Here is a 22192-nt window from a genome sequence, read left to right as displayed (position 1 = left end):
GATATGCGATTTTTATAATTTTGCTCTCTCTCTCTCGCTTTTATCTCTCTAATTCACTTAAAAAGTTCTCAAGATTTCTGAGAATTCTCAAGTTCTCAAAATATCGGGGATATCCGCAATTTGGGAAATATGGTTCGAAAAATTTGGTCAGGAAGGCGGTCCAAAGTTTGGACCCCTTAATGTTAATTTTACTTTTTGCATATTTTACCATATCTCCAGAAAAATTTCAACAAATTAAATACTTTTCTGCATACAATTATAAAAATCGTTTATTCGAAGATAATTCCATGCAAAAAATAACTTTTCGTAAATATTTATTCATTTATTTAATAATAGTCGAGAACATTTTGAATTGCAAGGCATAGAGTATTTTTAATATCATTTTAAAGAATGTAATTTTATGAGGCGAAATTTGTCGAATAGTTCCTAAGAAATCAAATTCTAGAAAAAAGATAGTAATTTTAAATGCCTTAAAAATTCATAAAAACGCTGGGGTTTAACTCTGGAGATCTCTCCAAACGAAACTATTAGGACCCTATTCTAGACATTGTAGCTATCCCCCATACCTTGGCTGTCAGAAATCCGAATCCGATAAAAAAAAATTTATGTTTATTAAGAGAAAGTAAGTTTTATTTGTAACTTGAAATATCGCCTCCACTAATTAAGTAGCATATTTGAGGTCACCTCTTTTAGTCATGGAGTCCCAGATAGGATCCGTTCATTAAATGAAAAGTTAATCAGGGTGGTATCGTTTCAATTTTGTGCACTGTACACCACACATATATCTTTTAGGCATTACTCATAATTATGAATTCACGGAAATATATACAGTTGTGTGTGTGTGTTTTTTTTTTTTTTTTGACTCAAAGAATGACCTAGTATAAAATCCTTGATGACCTTCAATTTTGATCCCCCAAAACTTCGAGCAAAGTTATTTATTTTTTCGGAAAAATAAAATTACAAAGCATGTGTCTAATATAGTGCTATATAAAGGGCATATTCTGAAAATTTCGTCGAATTCAAAAATGTCCAATAACAATACTCGCCTGATTTGCTAAATTTTCATAAAATCTTGCTCTTCAGCTCACAATCTTGCTTTTTCTTCCTTCACCAGAGTTTAGAAAGGGTAATTCTGTGAATCATCTATAAGGAGTTCATAAAAAGCAATTCTCGGAATTGTACAGAATTGAAACTATTGTTATAAATTAGTTCCATCGAGCAAGAAAATCATCGCTTGTCAATGTTTTTCAAAACTAAAGCTCATCATCAATAAAAGTGAAATACCCTTTAGATATTGTCTCTGACTATATAACCCAGATTTTTGGAATTTCTGTTGTTAAATTAGCTTATTATACGCTTCTGTGATCCCATCCGGAGCTTCCCGGAACTTCCGGAATCCAACCATTTTCCCTTCCAAGAAAAGACTGACATCAAGAATAAAATGTTCTGAAAAATCTATTTATACGGGGGTCGCGATCTCAAAAATAAAATTCGAAAAGAAAACGAATCTAACATGCTGTTTTCGCACTTGCACGTTTTGTCATCCTTTTAACAGTGGCGCAGGGGTGGCGCTGACGCCGGCAGACGAAGGGCAGGTGTCGTAGAGTTTTATGGAAGAAGCGGCAGTGGGGGCGTTCAGTGGCGCGGGGTATGGACTGGCGCCGGAACGATACGGTCGCTACCGGTGAGGGGGCGACCGAGGGGTTTTCGCCGGCCGACCCGCCTTATCCGTTCTGGACTTCCGTTCTTCTTCTAATTTCTCTTAGTAAGTACTAAACTGTTCTAAAATTTAATATTTTTCTACCTCAAAAATATTAAAAATGCTTATTCAATAAATGAGCTAAATAGGACTATTCAATATTAATTTTGCAATTGAAATAATAAAAATTATTTAATGTTTATTTAGCAAAAACTTTAATTTTTAAATTAAATGAGGTCTGTTTTGAGGATATTTAGGAATTGCAAGAAAAATTCAGAGTGCAAACTTAAAGTTCATCTAGAATTTTCGCAAATGGTTTGCAACTTGCGCAGAATTATGAATTTTCGTTATTGTTTTGTGCAAAACTTTAGATTTTATTTTAAATTATCGATTTTCTTGCAATGTAAGTAGCATATTAATTTTACTGAGCAAGGATGTTTCTACTTTGCATAACTACAATTTGCATTTCAGATGTAATCTGAAACTCAAAATGGTATATTTTCGTTCATTTTTTTTCCCTTACTATTTTCCAATTCGTATAATAGACGCGTCTTATTATAACTGCATTTCAAAGCTTAGCTGGAAACGAGTTTAACTGTATAAAATTTCCTGCATAAAATAATTTTTTTTTCATTTTCGTAATGGTTTTTAGCTTATATCTTAACTTTTTTATAATTATTCTTTTCATTTGGTAATTATTTTTATTCATCTTCGTGTGGCCTATAAATAAAGAATTGCATTTAGGAAAATTGAAAGAAGAATGTTTCTTACAATAAATTTAAACTGTTTAAAAATATATAACGAATACTTTTTGTAAAAATTATCTCTGCACTGAGAAAAGTACGGCTAAAATTACCAAAATATGGTAAATTTTACCACGCTTCTGCTTTTATGGAAAATATAAAAATCTGAATAATTTTTCCGAAGTACTTAGGGAATGATTTTGATAAAATTAACAATATGGTTTCATGAAAAGTGATAAAATTTGGAAAATTTCATATAATTTGGTAATTTTATCATAATACTTAAGAGCATTGCATAAAAACAATTTATTCGGTTTAATTTACGACACATACAATATACAAAATATACAAAACATATTATTAAATAATGTTTTGTATTTTTTCTAAATTTGTGATAATATGAGAACTATAATTTTGAAAATCAGAGCTTCCGGTAAACCTTTAACATACTAACAGAAAAAATATCAAATGAATAAAATATTTGGATTTTATTAAACATAATTATGTTCTTTTTACCAGAAATGTAATTACCGTACTGTACGATAGTTTTACTGGAATTATTTTACCATGTAGTTGAAGAGAGTATTTTTGTGAAGAAAAATACATTTTTGTATTGTGTATCTATTTCATCGTTTCCATACTTATTTTTTACTCAACAATAGAGAAACTAAACTTTCGCTTAAATATTAAATTCAGTTGGCATTTAAAGATTGCATATAGGTAAGGTGAGATGTGGGCAAATAATTTAATTTTATTGAAATATGCACTGAATTTTAATTTTATTTTTCATTTTCTGAACAATTTCTCTATGTTTATAACCAACAAAATTATCAGTTACGATCATAACATTAATAGAAATCATTAATGCATCTAAAAAAATTTCTTCTTTTTTTTTGTAATCATGCGCCAACCTGGAAATTTTTATTTCAAGCATTATATATTATCATCGATAATATTAAAATTGTTTTTAAAGCATTGTTTCCTTTTTTTTTAAATTTTGTTAAACTTTATTGACTTCTTTTTAAAAATTTAGCAAGCAACTATTTACTTGATTGCTGTTCAGAATTGAATTTTCTGTTGTTTGTTTACGTGTTTAGCGCAATTTCCTTTTGTAGTGCATTGCATCAGTATTAAGTATAAATTGTTTAGAAATGTTATGTTCATTTTACAACAAAAGAAATTTAATACGTCATCATGCTATCATAAACTTATTGTTTTTATATGATGCTTATTGCTCTTGCATGAGGATGTATGTAAATCTAAGGTGGGCAATATTTTTGTAAAGACTTCCAAAGTCTACGGAAAACTAAAAATACTAAAATTAAAAATTTTGCCAATGTACTGAAAATAATAAGAAGATAAAAAAAACCTTTACAGGCTGATTATGGAATTCAAACTAAAGGCAAACAACGTTAAAGAGCACAAAAAGAGTTTTTTGTGCTCTTTAACGTTGTTTGCCTTTAGTTTGTATTTTAGCATAAAGGTCGCCCACTAGTGTATTTATGATTATGAAATTATTAGGCAAATAGTATATTTCCTCATATAAAATGGAACTGAAATTTTAAAAAAAAAAAAAACTTAAATTGAAAATTAAGTTTTCTTGTTAGTAAATAGTCTTAAAGATTCAGTAAGTTTGGCTATCTTTGAACTAAATATGAACAATTTGAAATATTTAATATCGAATGAATTAAACAGTCAGTATTCAATATAGTTTTTGTGTCAAATGCTCGATATTACACGGAAAAACGATACTGGTAAAATTATCGTACTGAATGAAAATGACAATTCTGATTCAAATATATCATTCTGGCGAAGCAGAACAAATTATATACAGTATTCAAATCATTCATTTGGTAGTTTTTCCGTTCATGTGGTAATGCATGGTGGTTTACCAGAAATTCTGATTCTCAAAATTATAATCCTAGAAGAGAGAAGGCCTCAGCACGGATCAATTTAGTAGTACAGCGTAACGAACATAAACTGCGCAGTGGAGGAAAATAAGAAAGATATATATATATATATATATATATATATATATATATATATATATATATATATATATATATATATATATATATATATATATATATAATCGTGTGGGCTGATGAAAAGATTATATCTTTTATTTTCCGGTTTTTTTAAAAAAATTTCATCATTTCTTTTTTAAATCAGTTGTTTGTTATTTTTTTCTCATTATTATTCCCCCCCTTTTTTTCTTCATATGTCTATAATTCTCATTTGTTTTATCTTCATTTTGAACTTTGGGACGAATTCGAACGCAAATTCAATTGACCGCCAGCGCCCATTTCATCATTGATGGTCGCCTGGAAACTGGATGGTCGCCTATTCCCATGGTCAACTATTTAAAACATGTGGAATTGTAGAAACATGGTGTTTGTGATGCAAAAGAACATGATATAAATATATGCTTCAAGACTTTCTAAGTCCTTATCTCTGTGTGTCCGGATGATTTTGGCGTGGTAGTTTATTGAATCGTTGAATTGTTATAGACAAACAGATTTTGTTACCGGTAATGAACGAAAAGCATTATTATTTATGTATAATCCGGAAAAACATCAGAGTAAGGAATACCGAGCAATGACCCACACATCCTTGGAGTTTCGAAAAATGCATTTATACGAGTATCAAAGTGTTAATCGAAATGAATTCATATTCAAAAAATATAATACTGCAAAAATTTCCGTTTACAATTTTGTATAAGTTAAAAAAAAAACATATGGATATGAGTTTTTGACAAAGAAATTTCATCTTACAATATTAATGAGGATTTCATTTACAAAATAAAGCATTCCTGTTACAGATATTAATGCACTAATAAAAAAAAAGTCAAAATTGAATTTCTCAAATGCTTTCCTCTTATGAGAAAATAAAAAATCTTAATTCTTGTCATCGACTTTTTGAGGGTCAACAACCTATTGGATCTTGTCTGACTCCGTTAGACAATTCGCAATCGCAACGATCTATAGGGGGCGTTGTTGTATGAGACGATTACCTGCGATTTCTATATGAACAGTCATGCAGTTACTCTAGAGACGTCTTTAATGTAGCGTGTTGCATTGTAACGTTCCTTCTTTATTGTGGCTTATTGAATTTAAAAAAGATAAATAAAAATCTTTAATTGGGTACTTATGGGATATAGGGAGAATGAAGCGCGTAAAAACGATGCCATAGTCTGGTTTACACAGGTAATTTAATTACTGATAATACACATGAATGCTTCAAATACGACACTATAGAGATAATTAACACCAAAAATGAGAGTCGCCTCAGATAATATCACTATCATTATCGATAATTTATATTAAAGAACATAATAACACGAATATTATACTTAATGATAATTACGGAATACAATATTATTGTGAGTATTGATACATTTTATGTTGGGTAACTAAAATATTGACCAATCAATGAAATAAACTTTGAAAATTTGAAAAGTATTGCGAGCTAAATATCGTTATGTATATATATATATATATATATATATATATATATATATATATATATATATATATATATATATATATATATATATATATATATATATATATATATATATATATATATATATATATATATATATATATATAGTGATTAAGAGTAATAAATGCCAATTAATCAAAGATATATTATTTATTTTTTTGCATGATCAATGCATGTTTGCTGTCATCATTTTCGGTGTATTACTTATTGAGTCATATCGATAAACACACTTTAGTAGTTACCCTGAATGCAATCACTAATACTTAAAGTACATGTCAAAGTACGGCCTGCTCAAGGACCTGACTACAAGTCTAATTAAGAATATTTAGATGCCTAAGGGAATGTAATAATTATTGCAAACAATCGAGTTCATGAATTTTTGGCCCATTTTTTCAAAATTTGTTTAGAATATTTATAAACACTACGGTCGTTGCAATCCTTTTGGGAAATAATTAACCTTCCTTTTAGCTTTAAAGTCAGATGGGAATCTGCATAATAATTCTAAAAAATGACGATTTTATTTCAAGCATACTGAGGAGCAACATAGAGATTATCTGAGGGGCAACATTCGGAAGAATGAATGGTTTTAAATTCATCTCTTACTAATTTCTCGTAAATATTGCAACTCATTTCTTTAAGAAATTGTAATCAGAATTATAAATACGAACTGTATAAAGCTACATGAATTTTTCTAGCATCAATACACTGCAGAGTAAACTAAAGTGCAATAGATTGTAGTTAATTGATTATTTAAAACAAGCAAACCAAAATTTATATTTATAATTTTAATCCTAATTAAAGGTAATATTAATATGCAATTGCAATCGTAACCAGAAATAAAACTAATACTGAACTTGTTATAATGATGTATGAATGCAAACAGTACTGATTACATATATTCATAATTACAATTGTGATTTTCATTTATGGTAATCAGGATTACTTGTAATCTCAAGAACAAAATACTTTCAACAGTAATCATTTAACTTTTTTTCAACTCTTGTACTGTGTTTTAAGGTTTTACTGTAACAGAACCGGAGAAATCTCACGACCTATTTTTTGAACAAGTTAAAAGAAATAATAATTCACTTTTTGCATGTTTGTTAAGCGATCATCAGGAAAAGCATGCATGATTTTCCACAGCATTTATAGTAAAGAACTTCGATTTTATATGATTTGGTTTCTTGTTCTCCCATATATTTAAATATGTTTAAATAAAGTGCATCTTCTTGCCCTGATTCCTGCTTCGACCATAACCCAGTATATATATATCTTTATATATAAGAAGAGAGTGGAATGATAACACATAGCCAATCACAGAAGACTTCTGGTTAGTAACGCACAAAACAGCCAATCAAAATTGAGAACGCATGTATGTGAAAAGGTAATAATTTTTAATAATGCTGTCAAAAAATACAAAATGCAAACTGACCTCAAATAAAACTCAGAAGACTTCGAATCAAATAATTAAGATAACTCTACTATTATGCTTAGAAAAAAGAGGATTTATTAACTCAATAGCAAAATTATAACATCGCCATTCCGAAAAAAACAAAAACAAATCTCACACTTGTTACGTAAAGCTATAAAAAGACTGAACGATTATTTATGCAAGCGATTATGTATGATTATTATGAACTAAACTTTATGCAAACGATTGTTTATGACGTTATTAGATAAAAGTGTCGTTAACGCATTATTATCCAGTGTTTATTAATAATTTTGAGTGGCAATGTAAAAAGAGAGTTGCTCTGAAGTTTTATAATAGAATGTTTGTTTTGATAGAAAGCAGTTATTTATTTTAGAATTCCAATATAATTTAATAGCCTTGATAAATCTGATAGAGTTATTGGAAGCACGAATCAACACTCTCTAAAGAAACTATTTACATTCCAAATTATCAAAATATATCGAATAGAGTTTATTTTAAAAAACTTATATCTTTTATAAAAAATGGATCGCCGTGAATATCTTGGGCGATATCAACAGCGACATAGAGCTGAACATTGAAATTGCTATACCAAGAATGAATGCAAATAATATAATGATATTTAATGAGAACATACATTACAGTTGGAAGAACAAGTGATTAAATTTTCTGGATATTTGGATGTAAAGATCCCGAGGAATCAGTACTCAGAGCAGCCTCCCCTGGTAGCAATAACGGCAGTTATTCTCCAAGGCATCGAGTCGAACAGAGATTGGATAGCATGGACGGGTACAGCATTCAATGCAGCTTCAACATGATGCCACAATTAATCGACCGTAGTGACTGACAAGTGGTGGCGTGCCTGCCGTTCGGTAACCTTTAACCAGGCGTTTTAAGTTGGTGAAAAATCAGGAGAACGTGCTGGCCAGGGCAACAGGCGAACATGTTCTGTGTCTAGGTAGATCAGGACATTGCGGGCAACATGCTGTCATGCATTGTCCTGCTGAAACGTAGCGTTATGGAGGCCTCGAAGATAAGGCAGAGCAACAGGCCCTAACACATCAGAGCTGTTCAAAGTGCCGGCAATGCGAACAAGAGGTGATCGAGAAGTGTATCCACTGGCACCCCATATCATAACTCCAGGTGATGAGCCAGTATGTCGAATGCAAGCTGCTAATGGGCGTTCTCCACGATGTGGTGATCATGATGCTGTATAGAGAACCTGGATTCATCTGTAAAGATGACGCCATGTCATTAATGCGTCCAGGTTCGTCGTTGATCACACCATTGGAGGCGCTCCTGCCTGTGATGCATCGTCAAGGGAAGCCAAAGCCATGGTCGCTGTGCTGACTGTCCATGCTGCTGCAAACGTCGTCGAACTGTTCGTACAGGAACTTGTTGTCTTGCAAATGACCCCATTTGTTGACTCAGGGTTCGTGACGTAGCTGTACGATCCTTTAAGTCCATGTTTATAACATGTCTGTCTTCTCGGCTGTTAGTGATGGGGGGCCGCTGAGATCCTGCACGGCGTTCCATATGATCGTCATGAACCCATCGATTCTATATTCTGCTAACTGTCACGGCATCTCAACCAACGCGAGCAGCAATACTTCGGTAGGATAAACCGCAATCCCGAAAGCCCACAATTCGACCTTGATCAAACTCAGACACGTGCTGGTAGGCAATTCTCCTTCATACACGAGCTGAATTTATTTCATAAATTTCACAACAAATAAAAATTCCGGCTATTTTCGGACAGATCAAATAACAGATACAAAACTAAAATGAAAATCTATACATAATAATAAACGCGGCTGTGTGTGTGTGTGTCTGTAATCACAATATATCGCCCCAGAAGCCTCGCCCAGGCACGAAACTCGGCACATAATTGTGTTTTGACATAATGAAGAAGTATTTTCTTTTCTTTTTCAAAAATTTGGATTAGTTTTTTAGTTATCAGTCATTTTGTAAGAAAATCTATGCTTTTTCTTCTTCAAAGAGCCATATTCAGAAAACCCTTAAAAAAAGCATATACTTTTCTCCACTCTTATAAACGTATGCTAATGCGAACCTTACAATTGAAATATTAATTTTCGACAACTTAAACCAATAATATACGAAGGAATTAATAATTTAATTGTAAGGTTCGCATTAGTTTAAGTGGATAAAAGTTTAACTTTTGTATTAAAAATGTGGCAACATATTCGATACGTAAATAGAACGCTTCGCTTTGATTTATTTGTCGCTGTGCATAATTGTTATAATAAGTTTTTTTTCTTCTTTCCACGCTCTATTTTTTTTTCTTAAGCGAAGACGATAATTTTTGTAGCGATATAGAAATAGAAATTGATACCATAAAAATTATATAGAAATAGAAATTGATACCATAAAAAATTAATTCGTTTCCGTGTTCTTTTCATGTATTTAGCATTTTAGTTTTTTTCTTCTTAAGCGTTGTAGCTATATAAAATAGGAATTTAATTATTTTTGAAGGAACGATCACACTTACCTTGGATCTCTTTGGTTTTTTTATTCTTTATTTTAACAGTTTTTATTAAATGTAATTAGTTATTTTCAGAAAAGTTTCAGTTTGCAGGTAAGCACTTAGATTTTAATATTGAAGTTTCATGATTTGCTTTCATAGTAATTGTTGTTCTAAAGTATTCGTTGACTTCTTAAAAACCCGATTACTGACATGGCAGAACCACCTTCCAAAAAACTTTGTATTTTGTCAAAGAAAAAGATATTAAGAGATTCTCAAAGAAGAAGGGCCCAAGAAACATCTGTGGAACGTGAAAGACGGATGGAACATGACCGAATTTCGACAAGCAATTCTAGAACCCAAGAAGTATCAGAGAAACGTCAAAGATTAGAAGAGAATCGTGTCTCAACTAGCAGTGCTAGGGCCCGAGAAACACCTAAGGAACGTCAAAGAAGATTGGAAGAGGATCGTGTCTCAATTAGCAATGCTAGGGCCCGAGAAACATCAGAGAAACGTCAAAGAAGATTGGAAGAGGATCGTGTCTCAACTAGCAATGCTAGGGCCCGAGAAACACCTAAGGAACGTCAAAGAAGATTGGAAGAGGATCGTGTCTCAATTAGCAATGCTAGGGCCCGAGAAACATCAGAGAAACGTCAAAGAAGATTGGAAGAGGATCGTGTCTCTACTAGCAGTGCTAGGGCCCAAGGATATGAAGACAAAATTGCAGGACAAGACCACTTTAATTGTCCACTAATCTTCAGATTTCCTGCTATGTTTAAAAAAACTTTATTTGTGAAAACCTTTAGAGTGGCGGACAGCTGGCCGCCTTAGGCGGCTAGTAATTAATAAAAATAGTTTCCAAGTCAGATTCAAAAGTTTAAATAATTTTGAATGTTAATCACATTTAAACGAAAAAAAGGTGAGAGATTTACGCATAACTTCTATCGTTGTTTGAAATCCCACCACATTTGACCCATGATGGTATGTTGCTTATTTTTCTATTTGATTGACAAAGGTTGAAAATGAGTTACTCTTCAGTTCCATAAAAAATGTGATTTTATTTTTTTTTATTTCTAATGTAATTATTAATTAATGACTTTTTTAATAAATATATTTCAGGTATAATAATACTTATCAATTATTTTACTTAACTTAAAACCGCATTAAAAAAAATAGATGTTTGAACACAACTAACATCCATTTAAAATGTCCACTTTCAAATCAATGAAAAAAGAATTTTTTTTAAAAATAAATTGTGAGTTCAAACATGAACTTTATTTGATTATTATCATTGCAATTAAATTCATTTAGTGACAGGCTCTATACTTCGAACTAGCTGGAGTGATAAAACTTGTATTATGTCATACAAAAATTAAGTTCTTATCAAAACGTTTTTGGTTTATAAAATGAAAGGATAACTGATTTGTTAACCAAAATGAAAAAGTAATCTCAAATGTCTTACAAAATCTTAAATTATATTGACAAGGAAATTCTTTCTTATTTTCAATAGCCGCTGAAAAGAGAACAGGATTTAATGAATTAAATTGAACAATGCAAATCAAATGAACTACTAAACGTTTTAAAATTAATGAAGAATTTCTAAAGGATGAGAGAAAACTCTTTCTCAAATTTGAGAATCAAATATAGTTTTAAGAAGCTATTTGTTAAAGTTAAATAACAGGAGAAAATGAAAATAGTTTTTGATAATAAAAGTTGATTTTAAGGAAACTCTAATTTGTTTCGAAACGAGTTTTGACATTTTTGATCCCTTATCTGTCTAATTAGGTTTGTCAAATTATAATAACTGACTAACATTTTAAAATAAAATAGTTTTTGCATTAAATGCTAATAAAACCTTGAATGAAGACAAACAAAATGTAATGAAAAAGAACCATTAAATTTTTATTGGTTGGAGAGATTATTGCAAAATTATTTTTTCTACTAACTCGAATTATGTTTTAAACTTTCTGTCTACAATTGATGCTTTAATTCTGTAATTCATTACACTTTAGATTGATGAGCAAAGTGGAAAAAAAAGTGTTAAAGAATAAATTTCAAACATTTTCAGGGAATAATTGTAAATGAAAGATTGTATTTTCTTTTGTAACCTATTAATTTTTGCTGAAATAAGTTATTAAAATAACCCACAACATATTTTTATACATTTTTAGCAAAATGTAATTAGGATTCTACAATAATCATACATAAAAATTAGAAATAGGATGTAAAAAAAAAATGCTTATTATCAATACATCCTACAATTCATTACAATTTCAATTAATGTGCTAAATGGAAAAGTATAAAAATTGTAAAATAATGAACTTCAACTGTTTTTATAAAATACTGGCTGTACACTGCGTCCACTGCAGCGTTTTCAGTTTGAATTTTAATTTTGTATTTAAGGGTGTAAATGAGATTTGCGATTATGATTTGAAATGAGAATTTTGTTTAATGGTGAAGAAACCAGTGATAGTCTCAGCAGTTAATTCTCTAGGATATCGTTAGTGCATTTTTTACAGACATGTATGGTGATGCACACGGACCATGAAACGTATTTTGGATGATGATCTGAAATAAGTCCGGATCAATGGCGACGTCAGGTATTTTTGCTGATATGAGCTGACCAATTTGGCATTTTTCAATAAGCCAAATCATGGGGCAATCCTCTTTTTTGCCATTCAATAGAATACATCAAACACCGTGTCTCTCCAAAAACATGAGACTTCGCAATGAAACCAAGTATAGAGCTTAATATTTGTTTTAACTCAAGTGCGGTAATATCACGAAGATCCGATGATGTTTGCCTAGGTTACAAAAGCTCTTTCATTTCAGGTCAAGCAGGATTGCATGTGAATGTAATAAATAACCCTGGCTGACATATGCGCACCTATACTTGTAGCACCGAATGAAGTCATTTGGAAATACGAATGTACCGACATTTATTCGCCAAGAAAAGTTTCTAGTGATTTGCTTGACCCGATAACAATGACTCGGCTGGCGAAGTTAAATCTGGTAGTTTCCCTTTGCCTCCAGAACAGCAAATTCCAGCTGTTTCATTCTTAAATTTGAGAGCACGACAAAACATACATAATTGATCCATTTTTCCGATGATGACGCTTGGGTGAAGACTATAGTTGGCTGTCGGATCATGGTGAAATGCACTGAGATTCAAATCAGAGTAATGGCAACGTCTGAATAGCGAGGTGCGTTCTTGATTGACTTCCATTCTTACTTCCCGTTGCTCTGATGTTTCCGATGAGCAGACTTGAGTAGTGCGTTCTCGATCGGATTTCTTTCTTGCTTCCCGTTGCTTCTGATGTTTCCGACGAACGGGCTTGAGTAGTGCGTAGTTGATTTGTTAGCAGTCTTCTTTCCTATCGCTCAGACTTTTCTAAGGAACGGGCTAAATCATTGTGTTCTCGATTAGTAGTTCAAGTCTTTTTTCCTGTTTCTCCGATGCTTCTGAAACACTGGTAGTTCTCTTTTTGCGTGCTTGAGATGTTGATCGACTAAGAGCGATTCGTTTAGGCTGCATATTTTTGCAAATATTCTCTCTCGGATAAAAAGAAATGTAAAAGTTGACAGTGGTCGCAAATTTTCTAAATCAAAAATTCACTTATTTATTTTAAATAATAAAAAAGCAATAAAAATGAAATAAATTAAATAAGGAATATAAAAATGATAAAATTTAAAACAAAAATCTATTTTTTAAATAAAATAAATAAAATGAATGTGAATTCGAAAACTTTGTAATTGGGTATAATATGAAAAAAACACAACTACTTCGATTTAGTAGGAACAACATATGACGCAATGCTAAACGAATGGAATTTAGTTGTTGTTTATTTAGTTATTGTTATTAGTAGTTGCTGTTATTTGTTTTAGTTGTTGTTGTTTATTTAGTTGTATTTAGTTTCAATAACTTTTCTTTATAATGCAATAAAATTTGGCGAGCAGCTATTTAAATGATCGAACACTTCGTTTGTTTATTTGTGACTTGAAGTTAGGCTCGCAGAAAATGCCGTTCATGGGTTAAATTTAGTAGGAACAACACAACCTGTGACGTAGGCTATATTATACCCAATTATAAACAATCTAATAGCTTTCAAATGACAACTGTTAGCAATGAAACCTTCAAAAACTATATTTAATTGTGCTAACCTAAAATTGCATACTAAATATAAGTAATTACTGAAAACGTGCAATTTGAATGGAATTTGCTTTTGCCTTTATTTTTATTAAACAGTTTTCACAATCCGCGATCGCAACGAACTATAGGGGGCGCTGTTGTATGAGACGAATACCTGCCATTTCTATATGAACAGTCATTCAGTTGTAAAATTTTTTATATAAATTGTTGTAAAAAAACTTTGTTGACAAAATTAAATTACATAAAATTATGAGGCCTTATGTCCTACTTTTTGCTCACTTTAATTTTTGAAGCAATATGATTCTTAAAACTATGGAATGAAAAGTTTAATTGGGCCTTTCATGTTATATCATTAAATTTAGTAAAACTATTTCCCAGGCATTAGGTTTTAACTATAATAAGAAGATACATATTTTTTTCTGTTTATTTACAAATATTTTCCAATGGTTTTGGATGTTCTTTCTCTAAAAAAAAGGAGATACCATTTTGAACAAAAAAAATTTGATAATATACTCATCTTGAATCATTCCCTCACTTCAGCGTCATTCTCTCACTTTATACACTAGTGAGGGAATGACGAATTCAATAAAATTTAAAAATAACAGTTAGGCCTAATTAATTTCTGAAGTCAGTCACATACAATTATATTCATACAAGAAAGCAACATATAATTATCCACTTTCTGGATGAAGTTGTATTTTATTTTACTCTAAAAAATGACATGAGGGAATGACAAATGTAAAAAATTTTACCTGGTTTGATTCATTCAAATTTATTTCACAGCAAAGCTTCTTTAAGTTGAAGATGGAAACATACTGCAATTTTGTTTTATGATGCCAGTTGTTAACTTCTGAAGTTTTTATTAAAATATTTTTATTCTAAGAAGATTGCAGGTGATAAGAACATTGTTGTGAGGGAATGACGCGAAACACTGGGGACAAAGTTTAAAATAGTGCTGTGTTAATATTTTTATCAGAAATTAAATATAAAATTGATTTTCTGAATTCTATATTTCAGTATTCTGAAATAAAATACACGAGTTTGTAAAAAAAATTTTTTTATTTCAGAAACAATTTTTTTCTTTTTTTAAATCAGCAGTGGGGACAAGTGAGAGAATGACATATTGGTATATTTTAATTGCCTAAAATAATTAAAAAATAAAAAATTATAATTTTATTTTTATTCTTTTGTTAGCTTGCATTCCGAAGGACAGTTTCCCTGAATTCGTAAGCTGTAAAACAAACATAAAACATACTGGGGACATGAAAATGACTGCTTTTGTGAGAATGACCCATATATAGATTTGTAAATAAAGTATATATTTATATATTGACGCCCATGTGATGAAACCAGTGTTAACTGTTTCGACAATTTTCCGACCTATACAAACTGACAGAAAACAAAGAAAAAAATTACAATGAAACATTTAGAAGCTATACTTTTCAAGTGAACTGAAAAATAATTATTATTATTTTTATCGAATCTGAAACACAGGGTTTACACTTGTAAAATATATTCCTATCGTCACCAAAAGTCCCCCACGTCATTCCCAAGTGATGTGCCCTACTTTTCCTTCCTTTTCGGGTCAGACAAAAAATAAATTTATATTCTCTTTTTCATTCTTACTCACTGATTTTCCATAAATAAAGCATTAATATATACTTAAAAAAAACTTTTTTAATTCGATCTCTTATAGCACTTATAATCTATTATCTGAAATCTGATCTATCTTATAATCCGTACCTGTATTCTATCTGTATCTGTACTGAAGATTTTATTGTAATCAATAATCTAAAATAATATTTTTTTCTCATGTTTTGCCAGTACAAAAAATTTATTTTAGTGTAAAAATAGATTTTCTTAATCTAAAATCACTTTATTATTTAAATCCAATACATTTAAGTTGATATTTATAGTCCAGTATTTTTTTAATTGGATTGTACACTAACCGTGCTAAGTGTTAAAATGTCTCGTTACTTCATTTATATTTTGGCGTTAATTGAAATTATAAATTATTCTAATGAGAGATACTCAGCGATATTCGAAACTGTAATCAATAGAGTTAAATGACTGCGATAAGTCTTTGCACATTTTGTAGGAGCTGAAGCTTTATTTAGTTAATACACCTTTCGGAGATAATTTCAACTGTCGCCAACGTATTATCGCCAGCGAAATGAGGCTAATAATTGAGTAAGTGAGACAAGGGCAATTATCTCTTCTTGAAATTAGTTTTTAAATCAATGACTTGCCAACTTGGGGGTTGAAAGAAGAATTTAGTGAGTAAGCAGTAGAACTGGACGGAGTAGAATTTATGCTAGAATTAATTTTAGTTTCCACCCTTTTTGAATATGTGTGTTTGAATATAAACTTTATGAATATTTTTAATTCATGGCTTATTTATGCTTTGTCTAATAGTCATCGTTAGTGTCTTATTCATTGATTAAAGGTTTTGAAACAAATAACAATTTTACTTGTTTATGTTCAATTTCTTTATTTATTTAAATCCGAAATCAGAGAATTTCGGGCTCTTTAACTGGTTTAGAATTATCTCTTGAACCTAGTTCTTACTCTTCAGAGTTATTTATGCTAGGTGAAATTTTCGTTTCTTCTGTTGAATTTGAATTCAATTCCAAAGTACAATTATTGTTTAAGTTATTCAATTCCTAATATTAGTTCAACACTCTCCCCATGTCTTGCTCAAATTTTCAACCGTTAACTAATCGTACCTTTAATTCATTCACCCAAGTTCAAATAAATTTTTTAAAACTTGCAGTGGATAATGTTAATACAGTTTTTTTCAAATATTGAATCATAAATTTTCTGATTGGTTAAGTGTTAGTCATTGTTTTAAATTTACAATGAGAGAGCAAGCATCAGTGATAATTTCTAACTTATAGTTCTATTTGAACAAAAAAATAGTTTATTGCCCACATTTAAATATTGAAGTATTATATATTCTATATTATGTAGTTTTTCGACCTTCTGCTTTGGATGTAAGAAATTTGAAGAAGAGCCTCAGAGCTCAAATAAATCTTATTAGGCTAAATTAAGCCTTACCTACTGAAACGCAGTGCTGTAAGCGAAAGCAGAGAGCACCCCGCACTTTACTATACTCAATACTCACTTATAAAATATTCGCTGAGTTCAATAATGAACATTACGCGGTAGGACGTGTGGTCCATATCACCAAATACAGTTAATTCGCGATAACTCGAATCTGATAGGACTGACGAAAAACTTCGACATATCGGAAGTTCGACTTACCGTTAGTTTCGGTTTTGGACTTTCAAAATATTGTCGGATTATTTAATTAATGCTTATTAATTACAAATCTTTTAATTGCTTACAATATTTAAGATCATTTTTCTGGCAAGCCATTTACGATAAGACTGCTTGAAGCACTTTATGATACCCTTGTCCATCGGCTGCAACTTTGCTGTTGTGTTTGACGGGAGAAACTGCAAGTTTAATACTTTCAAATTAGGTAGATCACTTTATGCTGTGCATTTATTCATAAAAAGTATAACTTTCTTTTTTTTAGCGAAGAATTTCCGATCCAATTTTCTTACATAGTCTTCAAATAAAGCCTACGTCATCCAAAACTTTTTGTTAGACTTGTAATCCAAAGGATACGTTTTTACATTCTTCAAACATCGGGGATTTCGGTTTTTTCCGATAGCAAGTAAGGGCAGTTTCTCTGTCCCAGACGCATTTCCTCCAACTAGGACAGTCAAACGTTCCTTGCTCATTTTACCCCCTGAGCAGTTTTCATCCTTAAACATCATAGTCTTATTTGGAAGACATTTAAAAAATAAACCCATTTCATCAATATTGAAAACATCATTTTCACTGCATTCTTAAAGTAAATTTGGTTACGTTTCATTTAACCACTGTTCAATACTTCAAGAGGGACAGCTTTAGCTTCTCCATGAAGAGTGCAAAAGACATTGTGTGTGTGTTGCAAAGGAAGGGGCAAGATATCAGCTCCTAGGTTTTCTTTCTTGCTTTAAAAGATCCCAAAAAAATAGAGTTAAAGGGAGTAAAATTCGAGTAATCGAGGATAATTAACATGAAATTGAAGATAAAAGGGTCGGGACCTCATAAAAAAATCGAGTTATAGTAATATTCGAGTTATCGTACTTCGAGTTATAGCGAATTGACTGTATGTACTTTTATAGTTGTCTTATAAAAAGCGCCTTTTTTTTCAATTCCTACTATTCTCCCTGTATATATTTATATATCTTGTTCACATTTTCAATCATTAATAAAACACTTTTATTCATTCACTCAACTTTGAATACATTTTTTTTAAACTTGTAGTGGATGACACTTGCTGTTAATACAGTTTTTTTTCAAATATTAATTCATTAATTAAACTTCATTAATTAATTTTAGTTTTATATGGGAGAAAAAGTTGCAATCTATATTATATAAAACGCTAATACGTACGTATGTATGTATCAATAAAACCGATGATAATTCTTTTCTCGCGCTGGCAACATTTTTCATTTTTAATTGATTGGATTCGGCGCGCAAGAGCACGTAGTGAGCAACCAGATAACAATAACCAGAGTGAGCATTATCAGGTTGTTCAATTCAGATTCATGCACTAAAAACATGACAATATTTGATTTAAACTCAATTAGGAATTAATTAATTAATTGAAGTGAGAATGCTTTAAAAGGCCGCTGTTGAATTGATATTTTTCTACTGGGAGCTACCTAAACGTCTAAAAAACGTTTAAGTGTTTGTATTGAATGCATTGAATTTTTTTTATATTTCGCGTTTATTTACGCATTGAATTTTCACGCTTTAAAATGCAGAATATTAGTGAAGCAATATCTGATAATTTATTTTGCTAATATGTTTCTTATTTAGCTAATGTTTTGATTTTTTCACCATGTACAATTTAAATAGCTAATATACTTTTTTAAAAGCCAATAAGAACATTGGTAGAATTCTTCTACTTAAGTACAATACTATGTCTTTGATGATAAAATACTATGTCTTTGATGATAATATATTATGTCTTTGTGCTAGAACATTGTGATCATTTGCGAGTGAACGCAGCGAGCCATGGTTCACGGCGTGAACCACATAGGATTGCGTAGCAATTCTCGGGGGTTGGCGAGCGTTATCGAGCAGGGGGCGGAGCCTCCTAGTCATTAATAAAACACTTTTATTCATTCACTCAAGTTTGAATACATTTTTTTAAACTTGTAGTGGATGACACTTGGTATTAATACAGTTTTTTTTTCAAATATTAATTCATTTATTAAATTTCATTAATTAATTTTAGTTTTATATGGGAGAAAAAGTTGCATTTATTTAATAAAATGTAACTAAAATTAAAATTTTCTTTGTTGACTAAGTAGGAATTGACTTAATTTTTTTAAAAATTTTACTTGTTTTTCAACGATGTTGTAACTGTCAACAACTATCAATCAGGCACTTGGCAATATCCTACTAATTGTTATCAATATTCGAAATGCATTTCATTTTCAGATTTGATTTCAATTCTAGATTCGTTTGACTTTTTTCTTTTCTTTTTTTTGAAAGGAATTTCTAATACTTCACATTTTTCGAATTTTTACGTGCTTAGAATTACTTGGATTGGAGCGTTTTCTCAATGAACTTTATCAGACTTAAATTTAGTAATTTAGTATTGATTTCACATCTAAGAAATATTCATTATAAGCTATTTTTTAAACAGTATATCTTACTTATCAACAGACAGCCTTGCCAACTGCAGCATTTAATTTGTTTGTGTCAATATCTGATATATATGTGAATTTTAGATTCGACTTCAATGGAATACCTTCAAGTGACATTATTGTGGGTATCTCGATCGATTGGTTATTGAAATTGCTTACGTTAGCAACTTTTCTTTCCATTCCTCTTAGAGTAAGCCAAGCCTATCTAGTATCAATTCTTTTAAGTGACGCATTCTATATCCCTACACAACAGCCGACCGGCCTGTGTAGGGGCAGGGAACTGTCCTTGCATCAGAAAGGCTCTGGGTTCGAATCCCGGGCAAGGCATGAATGTTTCTTTCTCTCTATCTGTGTTCTATGTCCTTTCTCCTTTGTGTGTGAATGTGACCCGCCCTATAAACGGGTTGTGGTCGTGTGACGTGGGCGACGCTGCTCCACCGCCGTGGCTTCGCCACAGGTGCCCACTGGGTAACAAAAAGAGAGTTAGCAGTTCTGGCACTTTCTGTGGCCAATGGACAATAGTTCCAAGTGCCCGCCATTAAAAAAAATATTCTTACACAAAGATTCTTTTACAAAGATTTTAATTCTTTTACTATATATTTCTTAACACAAAGGTAGTGTTAGAGATTGAATATGTCGTTATAGTTAATATCACGTGACTGTAACTACTACTACTTCCACTTAATTTCTATTGCTTTACTTTAGTTTTGCTTATGGCAACGTTGTTGAAATGTTTAATGTTGGATTTTTAGTTTTCGATTAACTAAGATTTATAAATGTCGCTAAATTTAAGTTGTTTTAGAGTTAATAAATGTCTGTTATGTTTTAATTCGTACCTATTCATTCAACTGTAGAGCTCGTAGTTCATTTGAATAATACTAAAAGGTGTCCGTAAAATTTATTTGTTTGCTGAAATTCACAGGTAGAATGGAACCATGTTGAACATAAATAAACTAATTATACATCGAAGTTTTCAGGTACGCGAAGCAAAAATAAATCACGATTACAATAAAATACATATACAAATAATAAATCCAAGCAAAAAAAGTAGACTAGAAAGAATTATATTTCAACAAATTCGATGTCGATACGGTGGTGTGTTTAATTCATTCACATTAATAAATATTATAACTTACGTGGAGAAACTTTAACACGCAATTTTGTTTATAAATGATCAGATGGCGCTAACGACATGTGGGAAAGTATCCGTGTCTTCTTCATCTTGAACTGCAAGTACCCCATTCTTGATTTGTTATGTTTGAACACCCTTTTTCTCACCATTTTAAATTTTTTGACGCGATAACAATTGCTTTTTCTCAAACTGTAAACGGTATATGGGTGATTCTCACGAAATATGACAATTCACAGTCCCTTGCTCCAAGATCTAATACTATACTACTAAAAGAATTTTTTCTTTAATTTAATCAAAAGCATTGTTGTTAGCATTTTAAAATAACCTAGTACTAGCATCGACTATTTTGTATATTTAAAAAATTGAATTGAACTTCAAAATTTCATGTTTCTGGCATGTCTCAAACAATGTTTCCAATAATAACTAGCTTCAAAACTTCCCATAAATTTTTCAATATCTAATTTTTTTAAATCTCAACCGGTGTAAGCATTTCCAGAATATACTCAGAGGGTATTATTTACGAAAACTTTGTTTAAAATATTTTTTTCTGTCAATAATTTGTTTGTCACAAGAAAATCTGTCATTTTCCTGGACTATTATTTAGTGGTTTATAACCAAAATAGATAGATCTCATCTTATCAATATCTTATGTTAATAGATTGATTAGATACCCTCCTATCTGAACATGTCTTGTTGCATGAATAAAGAACCAACTTTCTGGTTCAAAATCTATTTCAAAAGATTTTTATTTGTGAGTTGGTTTTTATGTTGTCATTTTCCTGGCTTCTTGAAATCATTAATAACATAAACTACATAGATTTATCTGAGTTCTTTTAAGAAATCCTGTTGTTTTCTGCAGAATATAAACGTCTTGGGCCAAAATATTAAATTAAAGTAAAGTTATATGCTATAAAATGACAAATTTGTCATTATCCTGGCTTATGAATGCCAGGACACTGAAGTGTTACCAGAAATTCTTTTAACTGCTAATACTGTAAAGAGGGAAAGCAAATACCAACCTAATACCAAGTTTATGTATGGTTGTAATAAGATTGAATGTAATCAAAGTTATTTATTTATTTAATGATTGATTATTTTACATAATTTTATTCTGTACGTATCAGCAGCAAAAAAATTTTTGATTCCTTCTACAGTAGATAAAATAATTAATTTAAGTTACTCATGGTCCATCCAACATAAAGGCTTAGATTTTGTTACTTACTAATAGCTTAAAATGACTGTTTTTTCAAAATTCTAAGCTAATATGTATTTTTCCTGGCATTCAAAATATGGTGAATTTCTACTGTATTTTTTTCTGGAGCAAATGTCAATAAGCTAC

General features: G+C 30.8%; 1 protein-coding gene across 1 annotated transcript in view; it reads left to right on the top strand.

Moving 5' to 3' along the window:
• Positions 1–1555: 1555 nt before the first annotated feature.
• The window catches only part of LOC107438313 (5-hydroxytryptamine receptor 1), a 112210-nt gene continuing 91573 nt past the window's right edge, over positions 1556–22192 (top strand). Inside the window, exon 1 of the mRNA XM_016050573.4 lies at positions 1556–1765. Coding sequence (XP_015906059.1) covers positions 1651–1765 — 115 coding nt within the window. The 5' untranslated portion in view covers positions 1556–1650. The remainder of the gene's footprint in view (positions 1766–22192) is intronic.

The sequence above is a fragment of the Parasteatoda tepidariorum genome, chromosome 6 (assembly GCF_982258835.1).
Source record: "Parasteatoda tepidariorum strain Cologne lab strain chromosome 6, Ptep-v5.0, whole genome shotgun sequence".
Taxonomy (NCBI): Eukaryota; Metazoa; Arthropoda; class Arachnida; order Araneae; family Theridiidae; genus Parasteatoda; species Parasteatoda tepidariorum.
Note: the sequence above shows the minus strand (reverse complement) of the source record. Positions and strands in the feature narration are given on the sequence as shown.